The following is a 23444-nucleotide window of genomic DNA, read 5'->3' as shown; positions in this document are numbered from 1 at the left end:
TAAATTATAACACAGTAACACACACAAAAGGCTGGAGGTGCTCAGCAGGTCTGGCAGCATCTACCAAAAGGAATAAATAGTCAACGTTTCAGGTCAAGACCCTTCATCGGGATTGGAAAGGAAGGGGGAATAAGGTGGGGGGAGGAGGCTGTGTACAGTCCAGAAGGTGATAGGTAATGCCAGGTGAGAGGGAAGATGGGAGGGTAGGGGAGAGGGAATGAAGTGAGAAGGGGGGAGGTGAAAGATGGAAAAGATAATGGATGAAAAACAAGGAATCTGAGAGGAGAGTACACCATGGGAGGAGGAGGGGCACCAGAGGGAGGTGAGGAGATGAGAAGGGTACAGGGGGACCCAGGATAGAGAGTGGGAAAAAGAGAGAAGGAGTGGGGGGGTAGAACTTACTGGAAGTAAGAAAAATCAATGTTCATGCCGTCATGTTGGAGGCTACCCGGATTCAATATGAAATGTTGTTCTCCGGCCTGAGAATAGCCTCATTGTGGCAGCAGAGGAGGTCATGGACTGACACATCAGATTGGGAAGTAGAATTAAAATGGGTGGCCGCCAGGAAATCCTGCCTGTTGGAAAGTCCATCTCCCACCCCCCACCCTCATCACATTCTACAGGGGTTGTATTGAGAGCATCCTGAGCAGCTGCGTCATTGCCTGGTTCAGAAATTGCACCATCTCGGATCGCAAGACCCTGCAGCGGATAGTGAGGTCAGCTGAGAAGATCATCGGGGTCTCTCTTCCCGCCATCACGGACATTTACACTACACGCTGCATCCGCAAAGCAAACAGCGTTATGAAGGACCACACACACACCTCATACAAAGTCTTCTCCCTCTTGCCGTCTGGGAAAAGGCTCCGAAGCTTTCGGGCTCTCACGACCAGACTATGTAACAGTTTCTTCCCCCAAGCTATCAGACTCCTCAATACCCGAATCCTGGACTGACACCTCGCCCTATTGTCCCGTTTATTATTTATTGTATTGCCTGCAATGTGTGGTGCACTTTATGCAGTCCTGGATATGTCTGTAGTCTAGTGTAGTTGTTTTTTTTTTGTTTTTTTACATAGTTCAGTCTAGTTTTTGTACTGTGTCATGTAACACCATGGTCCTGAAAAATGTCTCATTTTTACTATGTACTGTACATAGCCGTTATGGTCGAAATGACAATATAAGTGACTTGACTTGACTTGTGGACAAAGTGAAGGTGCTCCCAATTTTCACCAAGTCTCGTAAGTGCAGAGAAGGTTGCACCAGGAGCACTGGATACAGTAGATGACCCTGACAGACTTACAGGTGAAGTGTTGCCTCACTGAGAAGGACTGTTTGGGGCCCCCAATGGTGGTGAAGGGGAAACTGAAACACTTGTCCTGCTGCAGGGGTAGGTGTCAAGAGGAAGATCACTGGGAAAGTACGGATGGACAAGGGAGTCAGGGTGGTCCCTATGGAGAGTGTTGTGGGGTGTGGGGAGGAGAGGGAAAGATGTATTTAGGGTAGAATCTGTTGAAGATGGTGGAAGTTGTGGAGAATGATATGCTGGATGTGGAGGCTTGTGGAAGTAGTAGGTTATTACATGGGGAACTCTGTCCCCGCTCTGGTGGCGGGAAGATGGAGTGAGGGTGGATGTTGGGGAAGTGAGGAGAGCATCAATGGTAGAGGAAGTGATACCCGATTCTTTGAAGAAGGGGACATTTCAGATATTCTGGAATGGAAAGTCTCATCCTGAGAACAGATGCAGTGCAGATGGAGGAACTCAGAAAAAGGAATAACATTTTTACAGGTGACAGGATGGGAAGAGCTATGGTCAAGATAGACATGAGTGTCAGTAAGTTTATAAAAGATTTCAGTAGACAGTGTGTCTCCAGAGATTGCAAGCAGGACAAGCGGTATCAGAGATGGACCAAGTGAATTTGAGGGCAGGGTGGAAGTTGGAGGCAAAGTTCATTGAAATAATGATATAGTCTGCATGGATTTTAGCAAGACTTGTGACATAGTTCTGCCATTATAGGCTGGTCAAATAAACAGAAGTACATAGAGTTCAAGAGTGTGTAACAAGTTGCATTTAAAATTGGTAGCAGAAGGGTAATGATAGAAAAACGTTGTTATGACCATTTGGCCTGCACAAAAGCTAATATAAAATGTGTTTTTTTGTGTTTTTATTCATGTTTTGAATTTTGGTGTTGAATTGACTGATTTTTTTGTACTATTGGATATTATCTATGTTAATACCATGACACACATTTACCTCACTTTTTTCTGTTTGTTAAATAATACCTTTGTCAATTTTCCACTGAACCCAGTGAGTTTAAAGGGACTGTGGGAAATGGCTCCCATGTAAGTTCATTTATTGTTGTCACTGTGAAAAATTTTCTTTTGCATCTTACGCATACAGATCATTTCATCATATCTGTACATTGAGGTAATAGAAGAGAAAACATTAGCAGATTGCAGACTGAAGCGTTACAGTTACCGAGAAAGTGCAGTGCACATAAACAATAAGGTGTAAGGCCATAACAAGATTGATTGTGAGGTCAAGAGTCCATGTTATTGTTCTAGGGCACTGTTCACTAGTCATACAACAGTGGATAGAAGCTGAACTTGAGTTTGGTGGTTCATACTTTAGGCTTTTGTATCTCCTGGCTGATGGGAGAGGGAAGAAGAGAGAAAGTTAGGATTGGGTGTGGTCTCTGATTATGTTGGCTGCTTTACTGAGGCAGCAAGAAGTGTAGATAGAAGGAAGGCTGGTTTCTGGGATGCTTCTATGGAGCATTTATTAAAAATAAACTGAAGGTCAAATGGGGCATCCCAAACTTCTTTATCCTTCTGAGGAAATAGAGGTGCTGGTGAGCTTTTTTAACCATAGAAACCATAGAACATTACAGCACAGAAACAGACCTTTCAGCCCTTCTTGACTGTGCCGAACCATTTCTCTGCGAAGTCCCACTGAGCTGCACCTGGACCATATCCGTCTATACCCCTCTCATCCACGTACCTGTCCAAGTTTTTCTTAAATGTTAAAAGTGACCCCGCATTTACCACTTCATCTGGCAGCTTATTCCACACTCCCAGCACTCTGTGTGTGAAGAAACCCCCCCCCCCATATTCCCTTTAAACTTTTCCCCCTTCACCCTTAATCCATGTCCACTGGGTTTTTTTCTCCCCTAGCCTCAGTGGAAAAGCTTGCTTGCATTCACTCTATCTATACCCATCATAATCTTATATACTTCTATCAAATCTCCCCTCATTCTTCTATGCTCTAGGGAATAAAGCCCTAACCTATTCAACCTTTCTCTGTAGCTCAGTTTCTCAAGTCCTGACAACATCCTTGTAAACCTTCTCTGCACTCTTTCAACCTTATTAATATCCTTGTAATTTGGTGACTAAAACTGCACATAATGCTCCAAATTCGGCCTCACCAATGCCTTATACAACCTCACCATTACATTTCAACTCTTCTATTCAGTACTTTGATTTATAAAGGCCAATGTACCAAAAGCTCTTTTTACAACCCTGTGTCACCACTTGTAGGGAATTATGTATCTGTATTCCCAGATCCCTCTGTTCTACTGCACTCCTCAGTGTCCTACCATTTACCTTATATGTTCTACCTTGGTTTGTCCTTCCAAAGTGCAATACCTCACACTTGTCTATATTAAACTCCATGTGCCATTTTTCAGCCAACTTTTCCAGCTGGTTCAGATCCCCCTGCAAACTTTGAAAACCTTCCTCACTGCCCACTACACCTCCAGTCTTTGTATCATCAGCAAATTTGCTGATTCAATTTACCACATTATCATCCAGATCATTGATATAGATGACAAACAACAATGGACCCTGTGGCACACCACAAGTCACAGGCCTCCACTCAGAGAAGCAATCCTCCACTACCACTCTCTGGCTTCTTCCATTGAGCCAATGTCTAATCCAGTTCGCCATGTATACCTAGTGACTGAATCTTCCTAACTAACCTCCTATGTGGGACCTTGTCAAAGGCCTTACTGAAGTCCATGTACACAATATCCACTGCCTTCCCTTCATCCAATTTCCTGGTAACCTCCTCAAAAAACTCTAATAGATTAGTTAAACATGACCTACCACGCACAAAGCCATGTTGACTCTCCCTAATAAGTCCCTGTTTATCCAAAGACTTGGAGATCCCATCTCTTAGTACACCTTCCAATAATTTACCTACTAGTGACGTCAAACTTACCGGCCTATAATTTCCTGGATTACTTTTAGAGCCTTTTTTAAACAACGGAACAGCATGAGCTAACCTCCAATCCTCCGGCACCTCACAAGTAGATACCGAGATTTTAAATATATCTGCTAGGGCCCCTGCAATTTCAACACTAGTCTCCTTCAAGGTCTGAGGGAATACCCTGTCAGGAGCTGGGGATTTATCTACACTGATTTGCCTCAAGACAGCAAGCACCTCCTCCTCTTCAATCTGTATAGGTTCGATGACCTCACTACCTGTTTGCCTTATTTCTATAGACTCCATGCCAGTTTCCTTATGTTACGTACTTGTGACACATGACAGTGGAGCCCTTGTCATGTGACTGGGGTTGAAGCTGTACTGGACTTGAGGTGATGGTCTTCTGATGGTGGAATGACATCATTTTCCCGCCAGTAGAGGTCATGTGACGGGTTTTTTACAGGTTATAAAAGGTAGACCCCACCCTGTGAGGAGGGGCAGTTCGTGGCTGGATTTGCCAAGTTGACTTCATGCCACTGCGTGTTTGAAGTGATGACGCAGTTTAGTTGAAGGATGAAGTTTTTATTTAATGCCTAAAGTTTAAAAGGTTAATGCCAACAGGTTCTTTATGATTCTGTTAGTTTGAGAATTAGAGGAGAGTGAAGATTCAAGGTTGGAAGTTAAAGATCGAGGAGAATCGCTTTCTACGGTGAAACGGGGGCGACCTTTGATCCTTATTTGGAAGGATTTCGTTGACTATCTTCGTGCTAATCCCTAGGTTTACCTAGAAAGGATTGAAGGTAGTGGAGAAGGAAAGGTCAGTGCCTTTAAGCCGTTCTGTTTCGTAAATTCTTCGTGGGAATTTCGACGTCGGGAATCGAAGCAAACGACGTGAAAGATAACTTAAATCGTCCTGTAAAGTCTCTCCTTTTAAATGGACTGTGAGCATATCGAACTTTTGGCAATATCACTTTAAAGAACTGTTTTGGAATATCACTTTAAAGAACTGTTTTGGAATATCACTTTACGAACTGTTTGAACAGCCGCTCAGCAGCTGTTTCCGGTTACGGTAGTGTTTGTTTACTTTTGGGGGGTTTGTTTTCTGTGTTTAATAAACGGGTTGTTTGTTATAAGAAACCCTTGCCGAACTCATATATTTATTGTTGCCTGAATACGTAACACTTAGTAAATACAGTTGCAAAAAACCCATTTAAGATCTCCCCCATTTCTTTTCGTTCCACACATAGCCGACCACTCTGATCTTCAAGGGGACCAATTTTATCCCTTACTATCCTTTTGCTCTTGTAGAAGCTCTTTGGATTATCCTTCACCTTGACTGCCAAAGTAACCTCATGTCTTCTTATAGCCCTCCTGATTTCTTTCTTAAATATTTTCTTACTCTTTTTATACTCTTCAAGCATCTTATTTCCTCCCTGTTGTCTATACATGTTATACATCTCTTCTTCATCATCAGAGTTCCAATATCCCTCAAGAACCTTATTCTTATTCACTTTGCCTTTAATCCTGACAGGAACATACAAACTCTGCACTCTCAAAATTTCTCATTTGAAGGCCTCACACTTCAAATGGCATCCTTGCCAAAGAACAACCTATCCCAATCCACGCTTTTTAGATCCTTTCTCGTTTCTTCAAATTTGGCCTTTTTCCAGTTTAGAACCTCAACCTGAGGACCAGATCTATCTTTATCCATGATCAAGTTGAAGCTAATGGCGTTATGATCACTGGAACCAAAGTGTTCCCCTACACACACTTCCGTCACCTTTCCTAACTTGTTTCCTAATAGGAGATCTAATATTGAATCCTCTCTAGTCGGTACCTCTATATATTGATATAGAAAACTTTCCTGAACACATTTTACAAACTCCAGCCTGTCCAGACCTTTAACAATATGGGAGTCCCAATCAATATGTGGAAAATTAAAATCCCCTACTATCACAACTTTGTTTCCTGCAGTTGTCTGCTATCTCTCTGCAGATTTGCTTCTCCAGTTCTCGCTGACTGTTGAGTGGTCTATAATACAACAACATTAATGTGGTCATACCTTTCCTGTTTCTCAGCTCCGACCACAAGCCCTCTAATCTGTCCTGCCTGAGCACTGCTGTATCATTTTCCCTGACTAGCAATGCCACCACTCCACCCTTCATCCCTCTGCCTCTATCATGTCTGAAACATCTAAACCCTGGAACATTAAGCTGCCAGTCCTGCCCCTCCTGTAGCCAAGTTTCACTAATGGCTATAATGTCATAATTCCATGTGTCAATCCATGCCCTCAGCTCGTCTGCCTTCCCCACAATACTCCTCGCATTGAAGTAGACACACCTCAGAAGATTATTACCACCACACACAAACCTTCTATTTGTGACTTTGCATGAAACTTTAACATAATTTTCACACCCACTCCACTATCTGCTCTGTCACTTTGGTTCCCATCCCCCTGCAAATCTAGTTTAAACCCTCCCCAATAGCACTAACAAACCTCTGCAAGGATATTGCCCCCCCCCCCCCCCCGTAGTTCAGGTGTAACCCGCCTCTCTTGTACACGTCCCATCTGCCCCAGAAGAGGTCTCAATGATCCTGAAATCTGAAACCCTGCCCCCTAAGCCAGTTCCTCAGCCACATGTTCATCCTCCAGAGCATCCTATTCTTACCCTCACTGACACGTGGCACAGGTAGCGATCCTGAGATTACCACCCTCGAGGTCCTGCTTGTTAGCTTCCTACCAAGCTCTCTATACTCACTCTTCAGGACCTCCTCACTCTTCCTTCCTACGTCATTGGTACCGATGTGTAACATGACATCTGGCTGATCACCCTCCCACTTCAGAATGCTGTGCACGTGATCAGAGACATCCCTGACCCTGGCACCCAGGAGACAACAAACCAACCGGGAGTCTCTGTTGCGACCACAGAACCTCTTGTCTGTACCTTTAACTATCGTTGTCCTCTTTCCCCCCTCCCTTCTGCACTATAGAACCAGTCTCAGTGCCATAGATCCAGCTGCCGCAGCTTGTCCCAGATAAGTCATCCCCCCTCTCCCCAACAGTATCCAAATCAGTATACCTGTTGTTGAGGGGAATGGCCACAGTGGAATCCTGCTCTGCCTGCCCTTTCCCCATCCCTCACCTGACAGTAACCCAATTACCTGTGCATAATTGCCATCGTGGCCAATCCTTGGCCATTGTGTCTTCTTGGTTGGACCAGGACAAGCTAATGGAGATGTTTACTTCTGGGAACTTGAACCTCTCAATCTCAGTGCCATTGATGTAAACAGGAGTATGTACACTGCTCCCTACTTTCTAAAGTCAATGTTTTGGTGACGTTAAGGGAGAGATTATTGTCATGGCATCATACCACTAGGCTATCTATCTCGTTGTATTTTGACTTATCATTATAGGAGATATGGCCAACAACAGTGATATCATCTGCAAACTTGTAGACAGCATTAGTGCCGGATCTGGCCATGCAGTCTGAGTGCATAGGGAGTAGTGTAAGGGGCTGAGGATGTGAACTTGTGGAGCACCAGTATTGAAGATAATCATGGCAGAGGTTTTGTGCTCTGTTGGTCAGGAGGTCAATGATCCAGCTGCAAGGGAAAGGTAAAAAACTCAGGTTTGAAGATGAGTTTGGTTGGATTGAAAGTTTAGAATTTTGAGCTGTAGTCAATAATCAATAGTCTAACACAGATGTCTTGTCTGTCCAGATATTCCAGAAATGAGTGTAGGGCCAGTGAGATGACACCCATCACAGACAGATCAAATGTTAGGCAAGTTGCAGTGGATTGATGTTGTCTGCAAAGCTGAAGTTGACTTGAGCCATGACACTTCATGATGGTGGTTGTCAGAGACACTAGGCGCAAGTCATTTTGACATTTACTACATTTTTCATTAGTACTGGAGTGATGATGGCCTACTTAAAGCAGGTGGGAACTTCAGGTTGAATTAAGGAGAGGTTAACATTCTTTGGAAGTATCCCCATCAATTGATTTGTGTAGGATCTAAGGAAGTGGCCAGGGGCAATATCTGGGCCAGCTGCTTTCTGTAGGTTTAAAGGAAGACAAGTTCAAAGGGAGAATAAGCACTGGTGGCGAGGTGAGATAAAAAGGAGTGTGTGAAATATCACTTAGTGAGCCAGATGATGAATTATTATGATTTCTGATTAAAGAGCAAATTATTAATTATACTGGAAATTGAAAATACTATATTGTTAGCTAAGTACCCTCAAGATTCAATATTGTTTAATATTTCCAGCACACAAGTACAAAGGAGAATGAGAAAATTGTGACTCCAGATCCGATGCAGCACAAAAATATGAAATAAAGAACACAATATTAAAAAAATGAAAATAAAATAAATACCTAAGGCAACTTGTATACGTAAATTGATTGCATGTACAAACCCATTTCCAGAAAAGTTGGGATATTTTCCAAAATGCAATAAAAACAAAAATCTGTGATATGTTAATTCACGTGAACCTTTATTTGACTGACAAAAGTACAAAGAAAAGATTTTCAATAGTTTTACTGACCAACTTAATTGTATTTTGAAAATATACACAAATTTAGAATTTGATGGCCGCAACACACTCAACAGAAGTTGGGACAGAGGCATGTTTACCATTGTGTTACATCACCTTTCCTTTTAATAACACTTTTTAATCGTTTTGGAACTGAGGATATTAATTGTAGTAGATTTGCAATTGGAAATTTTGTCCATTCTTGCTTGATACAAGGCTTCAGCTGCTCAACAGTCCGTGGTCTCTGTTGTCTGATTCTCCTCTTCATGATGTGCCATACATTTTCAATAGGAGATAGATCTGGACTGGCAGCAGGCCAGTCAAGCACACGCACTCTGTGTCTACAAAGCCACGCTGTTGTAGCCCGTGCAGAATGTGGTCTGGCATTGTCCTGCTGAAATAAGCATGGACGTCCCGGGAAGAGACATCGCCTTGATGGCAACATATGTCTCTCTAAAATCCTAATATACACCTCAGAGTCAATGGTACCTTTACATACATGCAACTCACCCATGCCATGGGAACTGATGCCCCCCCCATATCATCACAGATGCTGGCTTTTGCACCTTTCGCTGATAACAATCAGGATGGTCGTTTTCATCTTTGGCACGGAGAACTCGACGCCCGTTTTTTCTGAAAACTAGCTGAAATGTGGACTCATCTGACCACAGCACACGTTTCCACAGTCTTTCGGTCCATCTGAGATGAGCTCGGGCCCAGACAACTCTCCGGCGTTTCTGCATAGAGTTGATGTATGGCTTCCTCCTTGTGTAATACAGTTTCAAGTTGCATTTCTGGATGCAGCGACGGACTGTGTTAAGTGACAATGGCTTTCTGAAGTACTCCCGAGCCCAGGTGGCTATAATTGTCACAGTAGCATGAAGGTTTCTTTGGCAGTGCCGCCTGAGGGCTCGAAGATCATGCACATTCAACAGTGGTTTCTGACCTTGCCCTTTACGCACTGAGATGTCTCTGAATTCTCTGAATCTTTTCACAATATTATGTGCTGTAGATATTGAAAGACCTAAATTCTCTGCAATCTTGCTTTGGGAAAAGTTCCTTTTGAACTGACTAACAATTCTCTCACGAATTTTGGCACAAAGGGGTGAGCCACGACCCATCCTTGCTTGCAAAGACTGAGCCTTTGATGGACGCTACTTTTATACCCAGTCATGATACCTCACCTGCTACCAATTAGCCTGCTTAATGTGGAGTCTTCCAAACCGGTGTTACTTGAATATTCTGTGCACTTTTCAATCTTATTTTAACTCTGTCCCAACTTTTGTTGAGTGTGTTGCAGCCATCAAATTCTAAATTTGTGTATATTTACAAAATACAATTAAGTTGGTCAGTAAAACTATTGAAAATCTTTTCTTTGTACTTTTGTCAGTTAAATAAGGGTTCACGCGAATTAACATACCACAGATTTTTGTTTTTATTGCATTTTGGAAAATATCCCAACTTTTCTGGAAATGGGGTTTGTACATAAGTAACACTAGCACAAAAATGTTGATAAGGTGACTTACAGGAAATAATAAAATAGTGGTGGTAGAGGTTGTTGTGGGGTGGGTTATCAGGTGGAGGTGTTGATCAGCTTGGGGACAGTAACTTGTTTTGTGTCTGGTGCTTCTTGCATGGATGTTTCATAGCCTCCACTTAAGAATAAGGGGTAGGCCATTTAGAACAGAGATGCAGAAAAACCTTTTCACCCAGAGAGTGGTGGATATGTGGAATGCTCTGCCCCAGAAGGCAGCGGAGGCCAAGTCTCTGGATGCATTCAAGAGAGAGTTAGATAGAGTTCTTATAGATAGCGGGGTCAAGGGATATGGGGAGAGGGCAGGAACGGGGTACTGATTGTATATGATCAGCCATGATCACAGTGAATGGTGATGCTGGCTAGAAGGGCCGAATGGCCTACTCCTGCTCCTACTGTCTGTTGCCTATTATCCACACTGATGGGGTTGGGACAAATAGTCCTTAGCAGGGTGGATTGGATCCTTCATGATGTTACAGGCCCTTTTCTGTCACCATTTTGTTTGTATGTCTTTGATAGAATGTAGGCTGGTGCCAGTGATGCATTGGGCAGTTTTGACTACCTGTTGTAGAGCCTTCCTCTCCACTGCAGTATAATTTCAGTACCATGCAGTGATGCTGCATGTTAGGATGCTTTCTACTGCACTTCGGTAGAAGACGCAAGTATAGATGTGCGTAGTCCAGCTCTCCTCAGAAAGTAGAGGCATTGGTAAGCTTTCCTAATTGTGTAGAGTGTGTTCTAGGACCGTGAGAGGTTGTGTAAGATGTGATCTCCTGGGAGTGTGAAACTGTTTGCGGTTTCCATTGCTGTGCTGCTGATGTAAACAGGGCTGTGAGTGGTGCAGGTTCTCTAAGTTGATAATGATCTCCTCGGTCTTGTTGACATTTGAAGGGGGTATTTGCCTGGCACCAAGCCTTGGGCTATTCCACCTCCTCTTTGTAGGACATCCCATTGTTGTTGCTGATGAGCCCCTATACTGGCGTGTCATTGCTGAACCTGACAATGTGATTTCTTGGGTGTTTGGCTATACAGCAATACGGGCTCAGCACTCAGCCCTGGGAGGCACCCTCGTTGAGGATGATGAGGAGGGAAGAGCAGTTGTGCATCCAGTCTGGTGAGGAAGTCCAACACCATGCTGCACAGTGGTGTATTTAGGCTGAGAAGTTGGAGTTGTTCACCAAGGACTGTGAGACTGTAGTGTTGAATGCGGAACTGAAATCCAGAAACAACATTCTGACATAAATACCCTTTTCTTTACTTGTGTCAGGGCCAGGTTCATAATAGATGCTGTGGCATCTGCCATTAAGCATATTGGTGAGTGTCCAGTGTGGCAGGGGGAGTCTGAGGACAGAAGGCCATGGAAGAAGGAAAAAGGGGGAGGAGCACCAGAGGGAGGTGATGGGCAGGTAAGGAGATAAGGTGACAGAAGAAAATGGGAATGGAGAATGGTGAGGGGGGGCATTACAGGAAGTTCAAGAAATCAAAGTTCATGCCATCAGGTTGGAGGCCACCCAGACAGAAAATAAGTTGATGCATCTCCAAGCTGAGTTTGTCCTCGTTACTACAGTAGAGGAAGCCATCGACTGACATGTGTGACGTGTGTGGCCACTGGGAGATCCTGCTTTATCTGGCAGATGGAGCGAAGGTGTTCAGCAAAGCAGTCTCCCAATCTACGTTGGGTCTCACCGATATACAGGAGGCCGCTAATTATGCAAGGAAAAACACCGTCGACTGTACAAATGACACCTCTCTCCCAGCTGCTCTAAACAACCTTTATGCATGCTGCAAGACTTGCAACACACCATCAGCCACAAAAGCTATCCCCCTCCTGTTGGGCAGCCACTGTCAGTAACAGCAGCAGACACGAGAAGGACTCTGCAGAGAGTAATCCCCCCCCCGTAAGGCGGCCAGGTCCAGACAACATCCCAGGACAAGTACTCCAGGAGTGCATACACCATCTCACTGATGTCTTCATGTCTTCACTCATCCAAGCTACACACACAAAACGCTGGAGGAACTCAGCAGGCCAGGCAACATCTATGGAAAATAGTACAGTCAACGTTTCGTGCCAAGACCCTTCATCAGGAGGACTGCAGAAAAAAAGATGAGGAGTTAGAAGGTGGAGGGAGGAGAGGAAGAAACACAAGGTGATTGTTGGAAATGGGCGGCGGGGGGGGGGGGGTGAAACAAAGAGCTGGGAAGCTGATGTGGTGCCAATGACATTCCTGTTTTGGATGTATAGTTCACCTTCAGCCACCTGCATACTATCTATTATCTTAAGATAGTACAAAGATTTATTGTAAGGCCATCTTGGTCCTTGTATGTAACGCTTTTGGTATATATTGATTTAAATAATTAAGATACTCCAGTTTATTAAATTTAGATAGAATTTATCCTGAAAAAATAAACAGCTGTGTAAAGTCAATGAAATTCTTATTGTTTATTTCCAACAAGATGTATGCGGAGTATCTGCAATGCTTTTATTTGTCATAGTGATTCACAGCTCTTAATTTTTAAGGAATTTACCAAGAAAAAAACAACTTGTCAGATTCATGACAGTTTTTCTTTTAAGTTATTCTCGTTCTCATTTCTCAGAGGGTCTTAGTTTTGACAAGCTCATTTCCACAGCTATTCATGTCAATTTCTCAAAGATGTGAGAAGTAATCTATCTGTAAAGTATCGGAAGTTGTTATAATGCTATTGTGTGACAAAGATATTCTCTCTGTTGCTCAAATTGTTTGATTGAAGTTTAGATGCAACAAAGTTCTTCATTTAAATTGCAACTTATGAGAACCTTAATATCAAATTAAACCAAACAAAATTTACAGCTTTGGGTCTTTAGGAATCTCAGATCTGTCATGTATGAATAAAATGCTGCTCTGTAGTGCATTCATCGTTTATTGTTCATGGTTCATTATATTTTTGGAACATCAAGTTGCGGTATCTCATTGATTCATGGAAGCTTTTTGACAATTTCTTATAAAAGGGCATGATAGTTAACTCTTCAGCTTATGATTTACAGTATCTGGAAGTGTATAGTCTAAATACATTTGCTATTAAAAAATAAAACACAAACTATGCCTCTTTAATCCATAGGATATGCTGGAGGCTCTTAAAGCCTTGTCAGTGTTCTTCACTGAAAATAGTTTGCGTACAAGAAGAAATCTGCGAGGTGACATAGAGAGGCGTAGCTTGTCGATTAATGAAGAATTTGTACGCGTGTTCAAAGAAGTCAAAGAGGTACAGTACGTATTTAAATTAAGGTATAATCTGAAATGTTGATGCCATTTTGATTGCTGGATAATTGTAAAGTAAGCAATTGTTGAGGAACAAAATATAGCATACTGAAAGTAAATACAATAACTTATATTTTATCAGCAGAAAATTGAAGTTGGCAATGTTCTTTTTGAAATTGTATTAGTTTTCAGCAAGATTGCTTAATGGAGCTTGTGCTGGTGATGCAGTTCATCTGAAAGGAGATGAACTGCATCTCCAACATAAGACGATCAGGTATGTGCTTAGTTTTAAAACTGACGGTCATAATGAAGAAGTTACAAATGCTTGGTGGTATGGAAATGGCTTTCAGTCAATTAAAAACCTTATAGTAATTTAATCTCTCTCTTTTCTTTTTCAATCTTTTTATTGAATTTCATATATATAAAGAGAAACATAACATAATATAAATAGGTTATAAATGCATTAGATTTAAAGTTAAATTTACAATAGGATAACAATATCTTATTAAATATCAACCAAAGAAAAAACTTATAATAAACAATCAAACCTATTTTGATTGAACATGAAAAAGAATAAAAATAGTCATCAAAAGAAAAAAAAAGTAAAAATGCACGAAGAAATGTATATTAAAAAAAAATAAACCTAAACTAACATGGGCAATAATAACAGTTTATATGAGTATGATAGTGTCAAAAACTCCGGAACTCCATACCAGAACAAGAATAAAAAGAGAAAAGGTCTAGAAGATAATCTCTCTCTTTAGCATAATTAAGATTCGAGCAGTTCCAGTATTTTCATTTAATTAAATAGTCTGTCAGATAACTCAGAACATTCATCCTAAATGCACATTTCACCAGTTTACATCCTCTTCTTCCATGTGCATTTTGAAGCAATAATAAGGATTTGTCTTACAAAAAGGAAATGGACACACAGAAAGTGGCTGAAGCAAATTATGTAGATACATTTAAGGAGACAGTGGATAATCAACAGAGGGAAAAAGAAATAAAAAATACACTGATAGAGTTAGATGTCAAAAGGCTTGATTTGCATATCAATGAGCATGTGAACTGCTTCTCTTTTGTAAATCTTATGTAATTTTGTCTAAAATAATCTGGATTAAGTTTTTCATGGTATAGCAATTAATTTTAAAATACATTAGCAGTTTCTAATTGACAAAAATTGCATTTTTAACTTCACAAACAATAAGTAATGTTAAAGTACAGCTTTCCCCCGCTATCTGAAGGTAGACCGTTCCTATGAAACTGTTTGTAAGCTGAAATGTTGTAAAGTGAATAAGCAATTACCATTTATTTATATGGGAAAAATTTGTGAGCGTTCCCAGACCCAAAAAATAACCTACAAAATCATACCAAATAACACATAAAACCTAAAATAACAGTAACATATAGTAAAAGCAGGAATGATATGATAAGTACACAGCCTATATAAAGTAGAACTACTTTTCTGCAATCATTGCAGCACTGTCCAGCGTAGCGTATAATCTCACTAGTAGCGGAAGCAGTCTCTCCAGTAACCTTTAAGCTACGAAGCTGCCAAATCATACCAAATAATACATAAAAATACACAGCCTATATAAAGTAGAAATAATGTATGTGCAGTGTAGTTTCACTTACCGGAATCGGGAAGACAGTGAGCACACTGATGACGGTGTGTTAGGCTGAGTTGTCGGAGGTTGGGGTGCTCGGCAATTTTTTCCAATAAATTGCAGTTTTGTCACAATTAAACACTTGTTTATACGAATAACTACCTTCTGTAATTATTTTCTTCAGTTCTTCTGGGAACTTCAGTATCAGCCAAAGCACTCTCTCCAGTAAACTTTAAGCTATGAAGCTGCCCTCGCCTCAGAAACCGATCAAACCACCCATAACTGCCTTTAAATTCCACTTTCACAACACTTTCATCACCATCGTCCAGTGCTTTCTATTTCAGCTTATTAAAAAGACTGACTGATTTCTCCTTAAGTATAAAATAACTTAATGGAACACCATGCTTTGTACACCCATCAATCCACTCAAGCAATAGACTTTCCATTTTATCCATTATTTGATGTCAACTAAGAGACCACTTTGCTACGAGCAGAACCAACAGTAACATCGGCAGCTTTCAAGATGATTTCTGTCTGTGTATAAATAGTGCGAATGGTTCAACGCACAGACATTGTCCTTTCTTCATTCACCACGATTGAAACACTTAATTATGTCTGGTTTTACGCTAAGTGTAACACCCTTTCGAGCTCTTTTAGGCTTTTCCGATACCTTAGAACTCACCTTGCTAATGGATGCACAAAATAAATCGTGATAAAGCACAGATGCTCGGAGGCAGGTGTTTAAGCAATGGCAGCTAGAATGCAGTTCCGGGGGAGGAGCTTGGCTGCTCGGCGCGTATGCTGCCTTTTTTCATAACAGTGAAAACACCTTCTGTTAACGAAAACAAGTAACTAATGTAGGTCTTTCGTAACAGCGAAGTGTTGTAAAGTGAACGTTTGAAAAACGGGGGCCACCTGTATATTTATTATTACATTTAATCTCTCATAGGCCCTTGAGAGTGTTCATGAAGATGTCCAAGCAATGAGTGCTTGCTGTCAGGATATGACCAGTCGTTTAAAGGTAAAGAGGGAGAAATTTTTATCTTTCACAGAAAGTGTGAGAATATGGGTGGATTAATATTATAAAATGTTGATATGGAAAAGTCTGATTATTCTGACATGTATTAACTCAGCTGTTGTATTACGTGAAGCTGTATTAACTTTAAAAAAAAGTGCACTTTGCTGTTTTGTGGCTTGAGATAGGACTGAAAGATGCCTTACCTTATCCCATGAACAGGACTGATAAATCAAAGCATAAGATTATTCAATGCCCGCCTGCAAGTAGTAAGGAAGCACATTCATTGTGGACCCTATCCATCATACTGAAGCTTTTAAATCTTAAAAAGGAATTTAAACTTCAGAAGCAAACAAATTCAGAGCATCATTGAGTAATCAGACAGGGCGGATGGAAAAAGCAGGGAACCTAACAACAAGCAGGAACCTATCCCAATCACTATCGCCTGTCTTCCCTATATTTCCATGGTTTCTGGAAGGACCGCCAGGATCCTGAAGAACCACCAGATTAATTCCACCCATATACACGTAAGGAAGCTCAAATCACAGCTTATGTGAGTCAAAGGTGACGTGGGATTCAAGTTGGCTGGTGTTGACAGGATTCCCTGTGAATGTAGAGCAAAGTATATTGGCCAGTTGGAACACACAGTGGAAACCCGCATCAAGGAGCATAGGAGATGTATACGTTTGGGTTAGCTGGGGAAATTGGCGGTAGCAGAACATTGTATTCGCAATGGTCATAGGATTGACTTCAATGGCACAAAACTACTGTACCTTGCCAGTGACTTTAGGGACTGCCTGATAAAAGAAGCCATTGAAATAAAACTAGGGGAAAAGAGTTTTAACAAAGGTGAATGTCTTGCTCTAAGAAAGAGCTGGCATTCGATCGTAAACAAGTTGGAAGAGCCGAAACCTGATTGGATGAGACTAACAAATCAAGAGGGACGGACTACAGGACTATAAATACCATCGGACTAGACATGCTCAGGCATCATTCCTGATAAAGGTGCCAGGGTTTGTCATCAAATCACTGGTTATAATTGATAACTGTGCCCGACTGGAAGTGCGAGAAGAGTTTATTCATCATTTACGCCAGGAAAGCATTAGATCCTTTTTGAAAGTTTCATTGTTAATAACTTTGTGGAGAATTGATTCCCTGGCATGGACTCAGAAAGGAGAGATTTAGGAGTTGAAGGCATGTAACGCTGTATCATGTTGACACTAGTCAAATTTCACAGGATGAATTTTGCTTTTTCTCTCTCTTTTCAGCTAGCAAAGGAACAGACAGAAGATCTAATTATCAAAACTACCAAGCTACAATCTGAAAAGTAAGTATTGTGACTTATTTTTAGATTTGCTTATCATGGGAGCTATTGGGGGGGGGGGTGGGTTCGGTCACTTTAAAGACAAATTCTGCTTTGCCTAATTGGATTGCTCTAAATGTCTGATAACAAATTGTAGTCTAGTTTAATTTTTTTTTGAACCTTAGATGTTGGTCACCTTTATTAACAAACAAAAGTTAGTGATGGTAAGTTATGTTTACATCAAAGTGCCATTGTAGATGTCAGTCTTCACTGATTCTGGTTCCATAAATTGAGTGGAATGCTGGTTGTGGTCTAACTTTGGGTAGAAAGGACTCATTTCTCTGGAAGTATTAGTAGAAGAGCTGGAGCCATCAGCTGCTGCAATTCTTTTTCTGGCACTTGTCATTAGACAGTTGCTGGAATGCCGAAGCATATTTACAAAGTAACACACAATTTCATAGTAAAAAAATACTATTCAAGAGAATACTAATGGCTTATCTAGACTGCCCTTAAAATCGCCCAAGTGCTCGATTCATATGATTATGAACAATAATACTAGCAGCTTTATAGGTAGGAAATGCAACACAGATATTTAAGAAAGATGGCCAGAGGGAAGAAAATGGAGGAAATTATAAAACAGTTAATTTGACATCTATTCCTGGCACAATACTGGAATTCATCAAGAAGAATGTGCTAACAAGCACATAAGAAAGTTATAATTAACTTATAACTTATAATAAGTTATTGCCCGTTATTCCATTGGAATTTATAGCAGTAATGAAAGTTCTCCATCTCAGGCGGAGTTCAGGGCTTCCTCCATCAGATCAGTAGCTTCCTCGCTGTTTTCACTACTGCCAGTCACGCAAGTCCCAGGAGGAGACTCAGGAATACCCTCATAGTCAGATGTAGAAGAATTTTTCATTGTTTTTTTCTGTAATAATTTTGTTTTACCAGTCAGAGTTGTTAGGCCTGAGCCGAACCCCCGAACCTGGAAGACCGATGGGCCACTCTTAGTCTGGCCTCTACCCTTTGACCTGTTTGCATGGATGTCCTGACCAATAGCCAACACAACTCTACAGGTCATTGAGGCATGCAAGCTTCCAAACCCAATGACATGATTTTGGTCCTATTGGAGATATAATGTTAGTAGGTAGTCTGAAATCCTTTGCTTGAGTTTTGCTTGGTTTGTAGTCAAAATACATTTGCATTATAATTATACTATAGAATCAATTATGATCTACATTTGTTGCAACTTAACGGATAACAAATCTTGTGTTTCAAGCTGTAGAAAATCTGGCAGATGTTCTGTAGGAGTTACACAAAATCAATTGTTCTGCCCAGTATAGAAATAAATTATAACTATTTGCTGTTTCTGTGGACATTTTTCATCTTCCAAATGTCAGTTCTTAAAATTTTAAGTGATAGTCTTGTCATAGAGGGATAGAAAATTGAGAGGATTTCTCTGGTGACACATTGTAACCATTAAATTCAGTGGGAAAGAAATAAATAAATATACTCACTCATGGTTTGTTTCATCAGGTTTTGTGATGCAGCTTAAAGCCCATAATCTACAGATAATCAGAGCTGCACTAGCTCACGGTACTGTAGATAATTATTCCCTTTAGTGCAGTTGTCAAATACTGTTTATGTTTGTTAATGCTAAACTCAGGCTCTTTTCTAAAGAAGATAAGCTGTTGGAAATGAGTGTATAGATGGCTGAGTTGCGTATTAACAAATAGCTTTCTGAGAGTTTAACAGAAAAACCTATTTATCCTGTAACATTAGTAAATGTGTCCCTTTCTGACACGCTGTGTTGCTACCTGCTGATTTTCTACATTACTGATTTTCTTGTTGGTATTGAACTGACAGTAATTTAAATCACAAGTACAGTATCAAAGCTTTTGGATATGCAATTAATTTGAAAACATGGAAGTAACAGTAGTCACTTAAGTGCAGTGAAATTTCATGCTCTTTGTATGGGGTTTTAGATCAGATGGTTTTGGACATGTGTATTCAACTGTGCATTAGTGGAAGAAAGTCAGAAACTAAAATGTTTAAGTTGCTGTTTTCTAATAGTGTGATCTCCAAATAATATATAATTTTGAGAAAAAACCCACAATATGAGTCCAGACTCCATTGTTAGGAATTGTGTGGCATGAATGTTACTGCTACTTATAGGCCATCATTGAGTGTTTTTAAGAAACTGCTGCATTTGGGTATTCACCAAAGCGCAGCTAAACAACAACATGCCTGCATTGGCATTTCAACTTGACATATGACTCTATTCCACACAAAGAGAAACTCCCTGTCAGTGAAATCCAAAAGTGGTTGATTTCGTGTGTACATTACCAAAGGTTGGTGCACAAACTTATCTGTTACTAGTAGTCACTGTCCTGGGGCAATTGAACATCTTATAATTAAATGCCAGCCACATTACCTGCTCAGGGTGTATACTGTCGTGAATAGGCAAAGACTAAAGACCACAACATCAATGGTGAAGACCAAGAAGGTATGTATGGTCAAGAGAGACTGAGCAGTGCTTACAGAACGGCTTTTAGTCAGTGGACTTGACAATAGTCAGGGATTCATCTTTGAGTCTGAATGAATATGCCACAATTGTCACTGACGCCATCAAGACCTGTGTGGATGAGTGTGTGCCTTTGAGAACACGCCAGACATACCCAAACCAATAGCCATGGATGAACCGTGAGATTCATAGTCTGCTGAGGGCTAGGTCTATGGCATTCAAGACCAGTAAACCAGAAGTATACAATAAGTCTAGGTACGGCCTTTGGAGCACCATATTAAGGGTAAAAAAGTTAGAGACAGAATTGGAAGCATGTCAACTCTGACAGGGTCTGCAGGCCATTACGTTCTACAAAGCGAAACCTAACATCATGAATAGCTGTGATGCTTCACTCCCAATGAGCTCAACTCCTGTTAAGCATGCTTTGAAAGGGAGAATCAAACTGCACTTATGTGAATCCCTGAAGCACTTGGTGACTCTCTGTTCTTTCTTGGAGGCTGACGTCAGAATATCTTTCAAGAGGGTGAACCCCTGCAAGGTGACAGGTCCTGATGATTTACTTGGTATGGGTCTGAAAAACTTTGCCAACCAGCTGCAGGAGAGTTCAGGAATATCTTCAATCTCTCACTACAGTTGAAGGTTCTTACCTGCTTCAAAAGGGTGACAATCATACCGTTGCCCAAGAGCAGCAGTGTGAGCTGCCTCAATAACTATCGCCTGGTTCAGTAGTTCCATTTCATATCAAGGAATGTATACGGTATGTTTGGTGGCATCCGTTAGTCTCGCAAGACCGTGGATCTGTGCCTGGAATACAACTTGATAATCTTATTCTTCAGACATTTATGAGACAGAAGAAGACCCCGAAGAATGATAGACAAAAAAAAGTTAGAACACCAAAGCCCCCGCCATTCCTCCCAAGCACAAGCAACTGCGAAGCATCAACCCTCCCCCATTCCCCACCCCCCCTTCCCCACTTTTTCTAGCAGGAAGCATCAGCGCCCACCTTCCACCAAGCAATCAATAGGAAAGCTCCATAGGGCCTATGATCTGCTGTCCAACAAGAAGCTACAGTCTATAACCCAGCACTTTGACATGCCACAGAATGTGTGTGTGCGTGTCTCTCTCTCTCTCTCTCTCTCTCTCTCTCTCTCTCTTTCACACACACACACGCGGGACATAGGAGTGTCATCCTTTTCACACCAACAGATTAAAGATCGCTGTTTTAATGTTGAAATCAAAAGCATCACTTCTTTGAGCTCACCCAACTCAAGAACCAGCACTCTCTCCTCTCCCCATCAAGAGAGAGAGATTGAGAGTGATTGCCCAAATGCAGAGGCCTCCGACAGTCTCTCTCTCACTCTCACACACACACTCTCTCTCTCCCTCTCTCCCTCTCCCTCTCTCTCTCTCCCTCTCCCCCCTCCCCCTCTCCCCCTCTCCCGCTCTCCCCCTCTCCCCCTCCCCCTCTCTCCCTCTCCCCCTCCCCCTCTCCCTCCTTCAATGTTCCAGTCTCTGCGACATTCCAACTGGTGACACCAATGAGCAATTGAGTCGTCTGCAGGGACAACTCTAGGCCCCACCCTAGGCCCCACCCACAGTCCCTGAAGGTGCAGATCTTCCATGCCACTGCTGAAGATATCGAAACCACTCAGCAGACTCTGGAAGTGGGAACCTACTGCCAGTTTGAGTGCAGCTATAGATCATGGACTCCAACAGGATGCCAGCCACCTAGAAAAGGAAGAAGAGATATTAAAGAGAAGGATATAAGCTGTTTTGCAGATGAGCTTGAAGAAGTTGCCCTCTGACACTGCCTTAGCTCCTCCCATCCCAATAACATCTCCTCCTCACTGACGATCAACACTGGTCACCTCAAGGATGCATGCTTGGCCCACTGCTTAGCTTAATGTTGTGTGACTGGGAACAATTCAAACACCATCCATAAATTTGCTGAAGGCACAACTATGTTGGCAGAATTTCTGATGGTGATGATGAGGTGTACAGGAGCGAGATAGATCGACTGCTTGAGTAGTGTCGCAGCAACAGCCTTGCACTCAACATCAGTAAGACTAAGGAACTGAGTGTGGACTCCAGGAAGGGGAAGTCAAGGGAACACTCACCAATCCTCATCAAGGGATCAGAAGTGGAAAAGGGTGAGCAGTTTCAAGTTGCTGGGTGTCAACATCTCTGAGTACCTACACGTACAACATGCTGAAGGAACTCAGCAGGTTGGGCAGCATCCGTGGAAATGAGTAGTCAACATTTCGGGCCGAGACCCTTGCCCTCCCCCCCCCTTCTTTATAGGGCCCCTGCCCCCTCCCTCTTCATCCTTGACGAAGGGTCTCAGCCCAAAACGTTGACTGCTCGTTTCCACGGATGCTGCCCGAACTGCTGAGTTCCTCCAGCGTATCGTAAGTGTTGATTTGACCCCAGCATCTGCAGTGTACTTTGTGTTCTCTAAGTATCTATCCTGGACCCAACATATTGATGCAATTACAAAGAAAGCATGACAGTGGTTATATTTCATTAGGAGTTTGAGCAGAATTGAGGAGAATGTTACCAAAGATACTCACAAATTTCTACAGATGTACAGTGGAGAGCATTCTAACTGGTTGCATCACCACCTGGTATGGAGGGTCTACTGCACAGGTTGGAAAAAGCTGCAACAAGTTGTAAACTTTGCCTGCTTCATCATGGGCACCAGCCTCCCCACCATTCATGATACCTTAAAAAAGTGATATCTCAAAAAGGCAACATCACCCACAACATGCTCTCTTTTCTAAAAGTTAGAAAATAGATAGTCTGTTGCTACTGGCTCTTCATACGTGATGAGACCCAGGTGGTGTCAAGGAGTACAGTATCCCTGGGGGAAGCAGTTGTTTACCATCCTAACTGTTCTTGTCCTAATGCTAAGGTACCTCTTGCCTGATGGTAGGGGGTCAAGAAGATTTTAGGACAGATAGGAGGGATCACAAACAGCCCCACTTACATAACACTCTTGATAAATATTTCTAATGGGTGGAAGACAGATTCTGATGATCATTTCAGTGTTCTTCACAATCCTTTGTAGGGACTTGTAATCGGATGCCTTGCAATTCTCATAGCAGGAGCTGATGCAATTTGTCAGGGCATTCTTGATAGGGCCCTTGTAACACTTGGTTAGAATGGGGAGGAAGATCCCTCACTCACCTCTGCTGATGATACGTTGCTGTGTTTTGTGGTGGTGTTGAGGGACCAGGTGAGATCATCCAGTATGTGCACTTCCAGAAACTTGGTGTTGATGGAGGAGCCATGTATGTGTAGTGGTCAGCTGCATCTTCCTGAAGTCCACAATCATCTCTTTGGTCTTGTCCACGTTGAGACTCAAGTTCTTGTATTTGCATCATTCTACCAGCCGCCCTACCTCCTCTCTGTATGCTGTCTCATTGCTGTACCATCAGTGAACTTGATGATTCGGTTTGAATTGGATCTAGCCATGCAGTGATGCGGTCCTGG

General features: G+C 41.9%; 1 protein-coding gene across 1 annotated transcript in view; it reads left to right on the top strand.

Annotated features, from left to right (window-relative positions):
- Positions 1-23444, top strand: part of cog6 (component of oligomeric golgi complex 6) — a 100912-nt gene that overhangs the window by 5462 nt on the left and 72006 nt on the right. Inside the window, exons 2-4 of the mRNA XM_059964028.1 lie at positions 13361-13504; positions 16057-16128; positions 17391-17449. Of these exons, the coding sequence (XP_059820011.1) occupies positions 13361-13504; positions 16057-16128; positions 17391-17449 (275 nt within the window). The remainder of the gene's footprint in view (positions 1-13360; positions 13505-16056; positions 16129-17390; positions 17450-23444) is intronic.

This window comes from Hypanus sabinus, chromosome 3, assembly GCF_030144855.1.
Source record: "Hypanus sabinus isolate sHypSab1 chromosome 3, sHypSab1.hap1, whole genome shotgun sequence".
Lineage (NCBI taxonomy): Eukaryota > Metazoa > Chordata > Chondrichthyes > Myliobatiformes > Dasyatidae > Hypanus > Hypanus sabinus.
Note: the sequence above shows the minus strand (reverse complement) of the source record. Positions and strands in the feature narration are given on the sequence as shown.